The sequence below is a fragment of the Mytilus edulis genome, chromosome 3 (assembly GCF_963676685.1).
Source record: "Mytilus edulis chromosome 3, xbMytEdul2.2, whole genome shotgun sequence".
NCBI lineage: Eukaryota > Metazoa > Mollusca > Bivalvia > Mytilida > Mytilidae > Mytilus > Mytilus edulis.
The window spans coordinates 95,122,915-95,139,198 of record NC_092346.1 but is presented as its reverse complement, the minus strand read 5'-3'; the positions used below and the strand labels follow the sequence as shown (position 1 = coordinate 95,139,198).

The 16,284-nt window shown below is 33.2% G+C and overlaps 1 protein-coding gene across 1 annotated transcript; it reads left to right on the top strand.

Moving 5' to 3' along the window:
* The first annotated feature begins 10,549 nt into the window (after positions 1-10,549).
* LOC139517829 (zinc finger protein 227-like) lies at positions 10,550-14,045 on the top strand. Its single transcript, XM_071309281.1, has one exon. It carries the CDS (start codon positions 10,651-10,653, stop codon positions 12,085-12,087), a length of 1,437 nt encoding a protein of 478 aa, XP_071165382.1. The 5' UTR covers positions 10,550-10,650; the 3' UTR covers positions 12,088-14,045.
* The last annotated feature ends 2,239 nt before the right edge of the window (positions 14,046-16,284 follow it).

Below are 16,284 nucleotides of genomic sequence, written 5' to 3'. Positions count from 1 at the left end.
GAATTTCTATGGCTTCCTCTACATGTCATAGCAAATTGGTTTGGTCCTCGTGTAGAAAAGAAAACAATGGCAGTTGGTAACAAAAATGGACTTCTTTGGCTGTCGTTGCATCCTCGTGTCAGGATTTTTTGAAATGCGAATGCAAGAAATCTAGCAGTGTGGGTAACTGTAATGCTACCGTTCTGGTCTTCCTTGTACAGGTGTGTGTATTGGTAACTGTCAGATAATTATAAGATAGGCAACCTGTGTATATGCATTTGAACCTAACAAAGACTGTGACATCTCTTGTTAAGTTAAAAGAAATGATAAAATTGACATTTTCCACGTTGTCGCCATTTTGGAACCGGAAGTCACCTTTTTTCTTCATGTATGTATTGTTTCATCGTACTGTAGGAATTTTAATTGAAGTTTTATCAAAACTTTCATTGGATTAAACCTATAAAACAGCTTTTAAAGGATTTATGAAATGTAGCCAATATGATATGACGCCAATTCCAAATGAGCGGTGGCCATTTTGAAAAAATGATTTTTTTTTATGGCCAGCAGCTGAATTTTTTTAATTATCATTCAGCCAACCTGTATACAAAATTTCATGCTTGTATCACGATTTTGCACAATTATGTCCATAATATCTCCCACTATATAGATGTGTGTTGATTTGATGGAGTTTGTCTCTACGTAGCACGGTTTCCTTCTATATAACTATATGTTGACAAAAGTACATTGCAATTTGCATTTATTAATCGACTACTAACTTTACTGCTTGATCTTTTTCTTTTTTATCTTTAAATCTTGGTGGCATTTGTCAAACAGACCTTTGTGGTTATTGTTGATCTTGAGACGCTTTTCTCTCAACAGAAACTCTTACATTGTTCATGTTTGTGCTAGTCGCTTTATTTGTTGTCAAAATACGACATAACTATATTGTTGATGCATTTAGTTCTGGCACTGAAGCTATGAACTATGAATTGATACATCTCCATATTATATTATACATGTATCAGCATTCTTCAGCGTGGTTATGACATGAAAAGAAAATCCATTCTTTCCTTTGTTAATTTTAACTAATTGTACATTGAACCCATCCATCTTACGTAAATGTTATGTAATAAAATGACTTGTTTCATTATTTAGCATACAATGCAAGAAGTTGAACAAAATGATTATAAAACATCAAATAAAAATCAATGAATCATTATGGAACGCCACAGCTGTCTTATGTGGAACTCTGATATTACTTTATGTTGTTTAATTATTACTTCAAATATAATTTTGTTTTTTTTTCACATTATTGTACCCTTCATAAAAATAGTTGATACAAACAAAAGAGAGAAAAAATAGAAGATGTGGTATGATTGCTCATGAGACAACTCTCCACAAAAGCCCAAGATGACATAGAAATCAACAACTACAGGTCACTAAACGGCCTTTAACAATGAGCAAAGCTAATACAGTATAGTCAACTGTTAAAGGCCCCGAAGTGACAAAAAAAACCAATTCAAAGTGAAACTAGAAAACTAACAGCCTCATTCATGTAGGAAACAAGAATGTGTCCATAGAACACGGATGTCCTATCCTCACTATCATTTGCTATGTTCAGTGGACTGTAAAAATGGGATTAAAACATTAATTTGCCAATAAAATTAGAAAGAGCATGTTGTACGGATTGATAGTTGAGTCTTAGATGCATGATTTTTTTTATTAGTTGTTAGTGTCTCCGAACTAGTCGTCAGATAACTGCAAGTACTCTCAGATCTGTTCATTGTGTCTTTTTGTGTCAGGATGTATAAGTACCCGGCCACGTCCACTTGTCCATCTGATGAGTTAAGCCTTTTTCAACTAATTTTTATAGTTCGTTCGTATGTTGTACTGTTATACCACTGTCCCAGGTTAGGGGAGGGTTGGGATCCCGCTAACATGTTTAACCCCGCCACATTACTTAAGTATGTGCCTGTCCCAAGTCAGGAGCCTGTAATACAGTGGTTGTAGTTTGTTTATGTGTTACACATTTGTTTTTCGTTCATTTTTTTACATAAATAAGGCCGTTTGTTGTCTCGTTTGAATTGTTTTACATTGTCTTATCGGGGCCTTTTATTGCTGACTATGCGGTATGGGCTTTGCTCATTGTTGAAGGCCGTACGGTGACCTATAGTTGTTAATGTCTGTGTCATTTTGGTCTTTTGTGGATATTTGTCTCATTGGCAATTATACCACATCTTCTTTTTTATATATAATAGGGAACATCTGTACTGAGTTTCAAGTTAATTGAACTTCAACTCCAAAAAAATACTTTAGACTAAAAACTTTTACCTGAAGTGGGACAGAGAAATGGAGGAACAAACGCAAAGACTAGAAAACATAATGGCCATCAATGGAGCATAAAAATAAACAAAAATAAATATGTACCATATCAACAAACCACAACAACTAATTTACAGGCTCATTTAGCTTATTTTTCATTTTCTGTCAAAATCTAACGAGGTCAAGGTGAATTTTGAATATTGTCTGAAGAAGTATGCGTTTTGTCAAAGAAACCCCTAAAAAGTAAACAAGATGGAAAAAATCAATTTGTTATAATTTCTTTAGCCAAATTCTTTTGCAAACGATGAATCTTTTATCGCAAACATTTTTTTAAATTTTTTTTGCAACGGAAACCCTGCTTCCAAGCATAATATATCTGTTCAATATTTCTTAGTTTTAAGAACAAATTAAGTTTTTTTTTGTTTTAGTATGACATGTAAACAGATCATAATACTTCCATCTTAAGATAGGTAAATTATAAAGATATAGTTACCAGACAAACTATTGTAACACCTTCCTGAGCCCCTTCTCTGATAAGCTCCGTCTGCTGATGCTGTTATTCCAGTTACATTAATAGGGTCACACACAGGATTAGTGTTGTCTGTTGAAGCTATTCCACTACTGGCTGTTTCAGTTTCTGACCCACTAGCCATGGCATGAATTGCATCAGTGTCATCATTATCTGCTTGCAAAATACCTAAAATGAAAAATATGATTGGAGAGTTAAAAGATAAAAGCACTACAATTGGACATCAACCCTACAACAGGTCTGACAATGTCTGATTCCTCTGAAAATTTAAGGGAATATAGTTCTTGACCCCATGTCAAATTTATACTAATTGCTTTAGTTTCAGAGTTATAAGCGAAAAACTGCATTTCACCCCTTTGATTTATTTATAGCAATGGCAGCCATGTTTGTTTTACAAAACAGAAAATAAAACAAAAACCTTGCACTAAATAACGATAATTAAGACTTAGTTTGGTGTTCATTGTTTCATAGCAGGTTTTTTGAAAGTTAACAAACTCAAATAATAAACATATTACATGTGAGCAAAGCCGGATCTAGCGAGCCTCTTGTTTATCATATGAATAAAGTCCTATTTTTCATTACAGACTGACATATAATCAAAGAGCTGAAAGCTCTGAAGAAAAATGACGCCACTGTCTCTAATATTGGGATAGTTTTTATGCAAGTCTTCAATTTTCACATACCGTAATTAGTTTAACAATGCAACATGTCTCGTAAGCATATAATTGATTTTCGTATATGTGTGTGTGTGTGAAGTGAAGGTGACAACTGGCTGTTTTTTAAGACAAATGAATAGATCAAGACTACCTGAATTGTACAAATAAATACCGTAGAAAGGCTTGTATATTTCTCACTGGTACATAGTCTGAATCCCGGTCCGTTCTCGCCCACTCATGTTCGCCCCTTTCACTTTCACACCCTACATGTTCACACCCAATCTTAATTGGTTTTGTGTTTAATAACTCTGTAAGCAAGTGTTTTCTTATAAGTATAATTGTTGTCATTGTCTCAAAATAAAGAGAGACAGCATTTTTTTTTGTGTTGAATAAATCTTAATCATGTTTTAGATAGCGTATTGTTAAAAATTATAATAATCCTTTCTAAATAAAGTGGTATTTTGTGTTAAATAACTCTTTATCATGTTTTGGTTAGTGTATTGCTATAACTTTGTTTCATTGACTTCTTTCAAAATGAAGTGAGATTCTGACTGGTTTTTTTTTCTGTGTGTTGAGTAGATCTTATCATGTTTTGGTTATAATAGTGGATTGCTATATTTTGGTTCCTATATTTTATTGTTTCGTTGTTTCAGATCAAAGGGACCAAGCTGTTAAAAACAATTATCTTTTGTGTTTTTCCTTTAAAATCCTCAATGTTTTACTCATACCAAGCTATAAATACATTCAGTATTTACACCAAAGCAATTTAAATCAACAATCATGATTTTCCAATTATTCAACTTGAATTTGAATTAAAATTGGGCGCGAATGAGTAGAGTGCAAACGGACCGTGGGTGCGAATGTGCGAGGTGCGAACGTGTAGGGTGGAAACTATATTGGGCGCGAACAGACCTGATACCACATAGTCTGAACCCCCTTCTCCCACAAAATATTAAGTAAATAATCTTTTTGTTACTGTTATCAAAGGTCTAATGAAACTCAGGTAATTTCAAACATTTGTCAAAGAATTCTAGTCAAACCGGCACCTGGTTAAATTGGCACCTGGACAAATCAGCACCTGGTTAAATCGACACCCGATATAGTCAATATAGTCAATTCGTCACCCATGTTAAATACAAATTTTAACAGTATTTTAAGCAAAAAGAGTAAAAATAAGTAAGGGGTTGCCAGATTTTTTTTTCAGTATTTAAGCAAAAAGAGTTAAATACTAACTTTAACATTTTTGGGTGTTCATGTACATTTTGTATATATTTATTTTTCTCAACTTAATGACTTTTTTGGTGTATTTTTAATGATATATATATGAGTAGTCAAAATAATTATTACGTCTGGCAAGGCTTTTTAAATTTTATTCTGGGACACCTTTCTATGACCGCAAGGCTATGTTAATTTTTTTCTGGGACGCCTTCCTACGAAGCCTTCCTACGAACTTCGTAGGAAATCATCACAGAAAAAAAAATAAAATAACCTTGCCAGACGTCATAATTATTTGGACTAATACATGAGATATTGGATATTTTTATGCATTATTTAAACCAGTTGAGCATTTTACAGGATTGTTTGTTTAATGCTTTTTAAACTTTACTGAAAAAAAACACCTTAAATTTGCTTATTATTTGGCATGAAAGTTTGATTTATTGAAAGGGACTCATAGTTTTCCATTTTATTTTAATAATTGTCTAATTGTTAAAACAACAGCTTGGGTAAGGGCTTCGTTGTTTACCTTTATACACAACAACATAATTTCACTTTGGTTTCGTTGTTTACCTAAATACACAACAACATATTCACTATGTACTTGGTAACAGTTATTAATTAATTGAATAGAAAATATTATAACAAATATTATTGGATGCCGAATTGACGTCAAATAGGTGCCGATTTGACTAGATGCCAATTTAACCAGGTGCCGACTTGACTTGTACGTTTCAATTCCTCTGCGATCGTTTGCGGTATTTTCTTGAGAAAAACCTATTTTCCATCATCAAAGAGAAGAAGAAACTGCTTGAAAATGATTCTGGAACGCTTCATGATTGTTAAAATAAGTTAAATTCACTCAAAAAACAATTTTAAACTTGCGATGTTAAACAGGAAGTTTCAAAAGCACGTGTAAAAGAAGAAATTAACCGGTGAGAGTGGAAATCCGTACATAACAGATATCACTATAGGACGACTTTGAAAGCAAAACAGTTCCATCCTTTTGTAAAACAGTCTTTAATATACCTATCACATTAATGTTAGAAGGGTCTTAAGCTTATTCAAACCATAAAAGTCGGTATGAAACACCAAAACGGAATGAACAATAACCGATTACGTTTTGTAGTTTACAAATTCCAAACTGGTTCCCGTTAAACTACAACACTTTGTTCGAGTGTAGTGGAATACAAGCAGAAACCAGTTAGTTTGTAAACTGGTTCCTGGCTGATTACTACACAATGACCTCTAATGCATAATGATAACACAAGCAAATTCCAGTTTGTATAGAAAATAGTAAATACGAAACCAAGCGCGGTAGGCAGAGAAATGTAATGAAGTTCAGGTCGTCAGTAATGGAACAATGACTGCGTCATTTTCCAAAAACTTATGTTGCATTAATTATGATTTAAACTTCAATTCATGCTCATTCAAAATAGTGCTAATTTTCACACAACAAATCACATTCACATTAATATTCATGACATGTGTAGAGTGGTTCAATCCTTTGTAGATTAATATTCAATACTAGAAAATATCAGGCTTACACAACTGTGTCATTAAATAGTCATCATTGATTTACTCACAAGTTTTTGTTAGCAATCCCTCCTCAAACAAAGCATTGTCTACAGACTGTTGTGCTATATGTTCAAGTATAGGCCCAACCTCTTCACATCGTCTTCTTATCAGGCTTTCACTGACATTTGGCAAATTAAGTGACGTAAATAAATTAGTAAGCTGGATTGGTCCTATTCCACTGTGGTACATACCTGAAATATTAATTTTCATTTAAAAAATTGCAGTATTTGTATGTGTCAATAAATTTATGTACATATAGTAATCTGATGTACAGTAGTTATAATGTGTTTATGTAATTTATACATGTTTCTGGTTACTCTTTTTTATATAGATTAGACCGTTGGTTTTCCGGTTTGAATGGTTTCACACTAGTACTTTTGGGGCCCTTTATAGAGCTTTTTTGTTCAGTGTGAACCAAGGCTCCGTGTTGAAGGCCGTACATTGACCTATAATGGTTTACTTTTATAAAATGGATAGATTGGATAGAGAGTTGTCTCATTGGCACTAACAGCACATCTTCCTATATCTAATATATATATATTTTAAATCTAAAAATTTGAACAACAGTACTAATATAAGATGACATACTGCAGCTGCGCTATATGAGCAGTCAAATTGCATCGACTGTATATTCATCTGTGATAAACAGTCAGTGGTCGTACATGTACACATGTATATCCCCTTGTTTATGACGTAGACAATGGGTTTCTGTACAGTTTAATTAATGAAGTCAATAAAATATACATAATACAGGTTGGCAAAAAAATTTACGCCTTTCGCTTAAAAGTAAGAAATGATAGTTTCTACTCTAATTACGCCAATTAGATCAGAAGTAAGAGTTGCAGTATATAAAGAAACAGCATACATTGTTTCGAAATATAAATTTTATTTGCACTTGGCTGGAAAAAACTTTTTATCGCCACAGTCTCGCTTTCTATTTTCTTTTACATGTTCTAAGTCTTGTACAAATAACATTGATATTTCGAGACATCAAAAGATAATAACCAAAAGTTAACTAAGTCAGGGGCAGCAGTCCAACAAGTTGCCCGATTGGTATGAAAATGAAAGGGCAGATAGATCTTGACCTAATGAACAATTTTATTAGAAAAATAAGCCCAAAACTGCATTTTACCCTATGTACTATTTTTAGACATGGCTGCCATCTTGGTTTATGGGGAGTGTGGGTGGTCATCGGACACATTTTTTAAACAAGATACCTTAATGATATACGCGATGATTGTGGACAAGTTTGGTTAAATTTGTCTTATAGTTTCAGAGGAGAAGATTTTTGTAAAAACCACGATGGACGCAAAGTGATGAGAAAATCTCACTTGGCCCTTTTTACTAATTATGTTTACTTAAGATCTTACCTTGAGCTGATAGACAATTTAATTTTTATGTGGTGTTTTTTTTTTTATTAACAATTAGCAATCGATCATGATCAGTATATCTGGACCGGTGCATTACGTTTGCGAACATTACCATTACATTTGCGCGCAAAAATCATTACGTAGTGCGCCCATCTGGACAACTGATCTGTCAAATTAATTGCTATTTTTTTAAAAAGAAACCAAAGTATATAATGATTTCAATACACAAATATTAAGATAAATATAAAAAGTCTGGTTAAACAGTTATATATATATATATATAACAAGGAGACTATATCAGACCCTAAAAAAGAACAGGTTTGTTTGCCCTAACGCTACCTACATGTACCTTGAAAATACTACCTACTTAAAAATCTTTTATTGTCCTAATGTGAAAATATTTATTTTTATTCAGATAGACATGAAGACTTATACACATTGATACTTAAATTTCTCTTTGCCAAAAGAAAAAAAAAAGAAATAGCCTACCTATCCCACTGTCTCGATGCATACAATGTATGTTGGGTAGGGTTTTGGCAAACCAAAATATTTCTAAGTGTGGCCTCATTCTGACACCAAATTTTCACTGATTTTGGGTAACCACATTTCGGCACATGATGATAAAGGTTTTGTTATAAGAGTATTTGGTGCATAGTACAGAATAAATTTAGAATGTACATGTACAGTACAGAATATAAAAGAGAAGATGTGGTATGATTGCCAATGAGAAAACTGTCCACAAGACACCTTAATGACACGCAAATTAACAACTAAAGGTCACTGTACAGCCTTCAACAGTGAGCCAAAGCCCATGCCGCATAGTTAGCTTCAAAAGGCCCTGAAAGCTTTATCATAATTATGTCAAAAAATTTAATCACAATCCCAATTCAGACAGTATCAAGCTGGAATATTGTGTCCAATATTGCCCCAATTGTTCAGGGTTTGATTAGCGCTCAATGAAGCATTTTATTCTACTGTGTAAAGTACCTTTTCACTGGATGATGTAAGATTTTGGTTCTGTAAATTTGATTTTGTACTTCTTACATTCTTGCCTGACAGAAAAAAAACAACAAAAAGCAATAAACTAAAGTAACGATAATAGTCCGTCGGAAGGGGACGATAAATGGCTGACCCGTGTTAAGAGAGAGCCATATCTCTTGCACTTTAAAGACACCCTTGTAGATTTCGAAAAAGAGTAGGCTAATGCTACTACAAGGCAGCACTTGCACCCGCAAAGTGGAAAGGGATTAATATAAGTTGCAAAACTTGTTTCCCAATCCACTATAAATAAATATGTAACTAAAGGCCTCATCTTACATGTCTTTGAAAATTCTACATGTACTAGGTAAACATGCTACATGTGAATATGAAGTATAAATATACAGGGTCTGTAGATTATATTTTTGCACTTACCAGTTGCAAGTTTGGTGTTGACATCAAATATCCTTGGCCCATGGGATGAATTGTGGGTTTTGCCCATGGCAACACGTACAAAATCATTACAGTTATAACAACGAACAATCAGGTGACCACATAAACCAGCAGGCAAAATTCCAATTCCATCTTTTAACTTCAATGTAATGTCACATCTAGAACATCTCATATTATCAAAAAAGGTTTGAATGTTAATCACATGTCTGGTATAACCTATTGGCTTTAATTTTCCAGAAAAAAAATCCATATTTTTCGAATTGGTGCTTAGCGGGCTGATATGAAAAGTTTATCACATGCTTTGATTGTTATCACATGCCTTTCCGTAACGTTATCACATGGCATTCCGGGAATACTCGGCAAATTCCGGAAAATACACCTCAATGCTACGTTTTCAGTGAAAAACATTACGAAATAGTGTACAAAACAATTATTTAGATACTGAAAAGTATATTGTGTAAAATAATAAAAAAAATAAAAATAAAAATAAAAAACAAACAAAATTAATTATTAAAAAAATGCATTCTTTATAAGCTTCAAACATAATTTAGAAAGTTACTTTGAAAAGGTTGACTTTTTCAAACAGTGCTCATTATGTATATTGTGGTTTTTTTTTTTTTTTGGTTTGTCGAGTCGTCCATATTAAAAATGTTTTCTCCACTGTTGAGGCATATGGTAGAAATATTTGATATCGAATGTACTAAATTTGGGTCCGACGTCCGTGAACTTTTCAATCTTTTCTATTTGGGAACCACGTAAAAGGATCAATATATGTGGGTTTTTTTCTCCATTGTTGAAGCATATGATAAAAAGATCATAACATGTCATTTTTCATATCGCATGTATTATCAGCCCTCGGTCAACATCAGCCCTTGAGCCATGCGGCTCTTGGGCTACAGTACTATTGAACCTAGGGCTGATAATACATGCGATATGAAAAATGCCATGTAATAATCTGATAATATCATGCAACATAATCAACTTTATAAATTGGGAGAAAATCAAGGTGTTCCAACCATTGGATAGTATTTAAAAAAAAATAATGAAATATGGCATGATTACAAGTTTGATCCCTGACGACACTGAAAATCGAAAATTCACGCATTTACCTATCATATGATGATACGATGAGGTGATAAACTTAACAAGAAATAATTTACCTGATTCGTTATCATATTCACATTATGTTGACACGTCTTAGTTCGTTTATGCTAGCTCATTTTAAACAAGCTAAACAATTACAGCATCATCCGTTCTTTTTTACCGATTACCTCTAGTCAGATGAGCGCACTGTTTACAGGGGAGGTAATATTATGTCACCAGTTCGCCCACTGCTTACCGAACACCTTCACTGTATTTTAAATGAGCGATTGAGTCACACTTGAGTAATCTTTTGACACACGAAGACTAAGGTTAACAGGTAAATATAAAAACATACACTATACAATTACCTGGTATCACAGCGTGTATACAGTCTCTGGTCAAACATTCACACATGTAGACAAGTTTACTATAAACATTTCAATTAATAGCTAGTACGTTAATATTGAAACTAGACCTGATAATTGTTATGGCAGAAAAAAACTTCAAGTGTGATGTATGTGTAAAAATTTTTGTCCGAAGCGGTGACTTAAAGAGGCACACGAGAACCCATACTGGCGACAGGCCTTACAACTGTGATGTTTGTGATAAAGATTTCAGTGAGGCTAGTTCCTTAAAAAGACACAAGCAGTTACATACCGAACAAATGCCTTACAAATGTGATATTTGTAACAAGAATTTTAAATGCAATGACAACTTGAAAAGTCACCTGAAGTCGCATTCCAGTGAAATTTATAAATGTCACGAGTGTAATAAGTCATTTAAGAGGAGTAGTTACTTAAAGAAACATGCTGCATTACATGGGGATGAAAAACGCCATAACTGTGAAGTCTGTGGTAAAGCCTTCCATCTGGAGAATTCATTAAAGAGTCACATGAAAACCCATACTGATGTCAAACGAAATAGTTGTGATATATGCGGTAAATTGTTTTTATGGAAAAGTGACTTACAGAAACACAAAAGAATACATTCTGGCGTCAAACCATATAATTGTGATGTGTGTGGTAAACACTTTAGGACGAATGGAAACTTAACAGAGCACAAGCAAATTCACAACAACGAAAAAGCTTATAAATGTGATGTATGTGGTAAGACGTTCAAACATGCCTACTCTGTGAAGAAACATGCTAGAATCCACACTGGTCAAAAACCATATAAGTGTCAAGTGTGTAATAAGGAATTCAGCTGGATTGCAAACTTAATAGTTCATCGCAGAATACACACGGACGAAAAACCTTATAAATGTGACGTGTGCGGTAAAGATTATCGTCAAGACAGTACATTAAAGACACATATGAGAACCCATACTGGTGAAAAGCCTTATAAATGTGAAATATGTGGGAAAGGGTTTAGTCAAACATCTTGCCTCAAGCTACACAAGATACATCATACTGGTGATCAAGCTTTTACCTGTAATGTATGTGGTAAAGGGTTTACCCAGAAGAACTACTTTCAGGCACACGTGCAAATGCATTATGGGCAATATCTGCACAGATGCAATGTGTGCGGTAAAGGATGGTGTACGGATAATGACTTACAAAAACACATGAGGGTACACACTGGTGATAAACCTTATAAATGTGACGTATGTGATAAAAGGTTTTGTTCGAGTAGTTCACTGTATGGACATATGAAAACACATACTGGTGACAAACCACACAAATGTGATTTGTGTAACAAAGATTATGCTAACAAGGCTTCCTTACAAGTACACATAAGATCACATACTGGGGAAGCTCCTTTTGAATGTGATGTATGCGATAAAAGGTTTACTCAAAGAGCACATGTGAAAAGACACAGAAGAACACATACTGGTGAAAAACCTTATCAGTGTGAATTTTGCACCAAAGAGTTTAATGAGGCATATCGCTTGAAGAAACACATGAAAACACATCTCGATGTTTGAACCTTATTTACTTGCAGTATGTGATTATTAAAGTAACAGCTAGAAACACATGAAATAACTCGCCATAAATGACATGTCAGCAGTCCAGTGTCACTTGTATGTCGAGGAGGAATAGGTCACTCTAGTAAAAAATACCTACAAACATTATATGTGAAAATCGCCATATGACTAGAATTTCAAGATTGGAAAAAACGACAATTTCTGGCTTACGAGAAGCCAAATAATTTCTCAATCAAAATATTGTATTTTTTAAAAGTTCTCTTGTTTCTTTTATACAATTTATTGTTTATTCATTTGCTTGATATATGTTACGGGACGGTCTCTTGGTTTTTTCTGTGACGAGTGCTTGTGGGATAACTAATCACAAGATCGTAATACAAATCATGAAATATGAAAAGATATAAAATCAACAATAATAACTTTTAGCGAACAATTTTATGGGAAATATCACACCTTTGCCCCCTGGCTGATACGCGGGTGGGTATCAGCATGCATGACATAATCAACTTTCATTATTTTCAAAATGCACAATGAAAAAATTTAAATGAACTAAATTATTATATCTTAATTACAAGAGCGCAATATTCTAAACCATAGTCGACTAATATTTATTTTTGAAGTTTGTCTAATTAGCAAAATAAGATCTGCAATTCAGGAAATCAATCAGGAAGCATGGCCAAATTAGGATGCACTGTTTTTTAATTGATTGTAATTAAGGGAAAACAAATATTAAATGGTATTTGTTTAACAGCTGAGCGATTCCTGCTATTTGAAGTCTATTGTTTTCTGAGTGATTATCGCCTTTATCAAATGAATTATCTTTATGAAAATAAAGAAAGCATTGAAAAAATACACCTTCAATTTTGCAAAAACATTTTGAAATTAAGAAGCAGTACACCAAATTATATGGTGTATGGGGAACTCGGAAGATTCCCTTTGGAAACCATTGTTAAACGTAGAATGGTGTTGTTTTGGAATAACTTATTATCGGAAAATAACAAGTTATCTTCCATTATGTATAAATTGATGCTCAAATTACATTTTCAAAACCCCACAAAATTTAAATGGATTACGTACGTTAAATCCATATTTGACGAAAATGGAATTAGTTTTATTTGGCAAAATCAACTTCCATTGGATAAACTAGGTTTAAAGAACATTATTTCACAAAAACTGAATGACCAATTCATCCAACATTGGTTTTCACAAATGAATAACTCTTCAAGAAGTGCATTTTATTCATTTTATAAAGAGGAATTTCGTTTGGAAACCTATTTGATAAAGTTGAAGCTGTGTGACATGATTTATATGGCAAAACTCAGATGTTCAAATTTAAAAATTCCTGTAGAAACGGGAAGATATGGTCCGGAATTCAAAAAAATGCACAAATTTGTCATCTCTGTGGAAATGGAATAGGAGATGAATTTCGTTATCTTTTTAAATGTCAAAAACAAGAAATAAAACTGCTTAGAAATAAATATATACCACAATATTATACTGCAAATTCAACGGAGTACAAATTGAAACAGCTTTTAACATTTTGTCATGTAGAACTTTACAAAAACTTATATATATAATTAGCAATATTTTAAAAAAATCTTACACGATACTTGTGATTTATGTTAGTCTGTTTTGAGTTGAATGTTATGGTAGTTTGTAAATTGACATTTTGCTATATTTTACCATGTAGGTAGCATTATTATGTTTAGTGTGAATGTATTGAGTATAACATGTGTATACGTGTATATATGATGTCCTCTTGTACACCTATGTGTCTGAGGTTTATTAATAAAGTATTGTCTATTGTCTATTGTCTATCAAAATGTGAAATTATATGATTTTGTAAATCTATATGTTGTTGTGGCATTTCTTTTGACAGTTGTCAAATGTATAATATGTATCTTTTATATGTTGTATTTTTTTATTATTAAATTTAATTCTATAAGCTTAATCGCTTATATTTATTGTGGTTATAACATATGTAATTTTGTCCAGCAACATAGTCTAAGACAAAATATTTAATCTGTGTCACCGAATTCACAAGAGTCACTAGGTCAGAATAATGTTAAGTGAATACAGTTAACTATAGCATTGTCATTCAAACCACACGCGTCAATAAAACAATGACCAAAGTAAATCTTGACATTGATTAAAGACAGTTTGATTTCTTTTTCAGTGTCTTATGGGGTTAATTGTGCCGTTTGTGTCAGTTTCGTTAGTCCCACATCTTCGTGTATTTGTTTTTTGAAATCTATCTTGCCTATAGGAACGTGTTGTTGGTATTATTGTCTGTTCTACTGTATAATAAGTGTTTAAATTTCACATGTATCTTTTCTGTATATACATTTAAGAAAGAAAATGTGGTATGATTGCCAATGAGACAACTCTCCACAAGAGACTAAATGACACAGAAATCAACAACTATGTAGGTCACCGTACGGCCTTCAACAATGAACAAATCCCATTCCGCATAATCAGCTACGAAAGACCCCGAAATGACAATGTAAAACAATTCATACAAGAAAACTATATATACTGGTACAATAACAAATTAGAACCTTTAGCTCTCATTGGTGTTATTTCGTTATCATAGAAAACCACCTACTACAGCAACACGATTATGGAAATTTTCAAAATCGGGAATGATCGTTTCATATCAGATCGGGCTATTCGTAGTGCCATCTTTAACCATCGAAGAACCATCGGCCACTTTTTCTAGCCTTCGGGGACAACTTCGGGAAGGGTTCTAAATTTTTTAACATGTTAAAAAATCCCCAAAGGTGCGTCCGGTGTTGAGGGTTCATATTGAGTTCGTATCACCATCCTCACCATCGTAATGTCACCGGGAATGCATCTTTGAACATCGTATTGCATTCGTGTTTCCATCGTTTCCATCGGGCAGTTTTGACATTAAAATGTCTACACGAATGAGTCACGAAGCTACCCGAAGGTCTTACGATGGCAACACGACTTCGTGAAGACCTCGTAATCCCGTCGTGTTGCCATCGAATAAAAGAACGAAGGCGACAAGATGGAACTACGACGGCAATAAATCCAGCTATATGTAAGTTAATTTTCGCGCTAAAATACATTTAAAGTGCCATGCGCGATATGCACTGGTCAGTCTAATACGACAGTGAAGAAAGACGTTCACAAAACATGGAGCTCATATCATATGATTCTATGAGAACAAGAAAGGCGACAGCGTTGTTTCTATTAATTCAAATGGAACAAGAAGAGCAGCTATTGCAGGCTCAGGATTTACTTTTACAAGTAAAATATTATTTTTTGTCAATTTTTCATATCAAGTAACATAATGAAAATCATAATCGCGCCTCGTACACCCAACACTGCAGGTACACGTATATAGGGAAACCAACTTTTTCTTCATTATTCTGATTTTTTATGTTTCGTCTGAGTTGTTGTCACACGAATGTTTACTTCATAACCATTTATATGTCATATTTTGACACATTTGTTGCTTTCCCCACATCCTTCCTTTTGTCTATATTAAGGTAGCACAAAACAAAGATTTGTTTACTTCAAATCACTAACCTTTGAAATGCTGTAACTTTCTTATGAATGCATAGAAAATAATAAAAGAGGTATATATAGATAGATAAAAGATTAATCTTTTAAATTCAATTCAATTCAATGTTTTATTAAAGTCTCATCTCTCAACAAGTACAATAAATCTTTACACATTGTAAAATAACACTAGATAGAATGAGAGCCATTCTATACAGAACTATAAGAGACTATTAAAATGCATAGATATAATACACAATATGAAATAAAATACTATTTACAATATATAAAATTTCTACGTCTTTTTAAAATCAAATGACAGGTTTTGGCACACACACGTATCATATTTACATCTGAGAATAAAAACACTAACTTTTGATTATCATCTAACGTATTAAAATTATCATTAAAAGTTTCAGCAACATAATATAAATGGGTTCTAAAATCGTCATAAAGAGGACATCTTAATAAAACATGCGCTTCATCTTCAATAAAAACGTCACATATATGGCACACTCTATTTTCTAAAACAATATTTTCATATCTCCCCGTTTCAATTCTTAGGGGAGCAACACCACATCTAAATTTGGCGAAAGCACTTCTGTGGCTGAATGGTAAAGCTATTTTGCAGTATTCCTCCGGTTCAAAATTTTCTTTAAACAGTCTGTA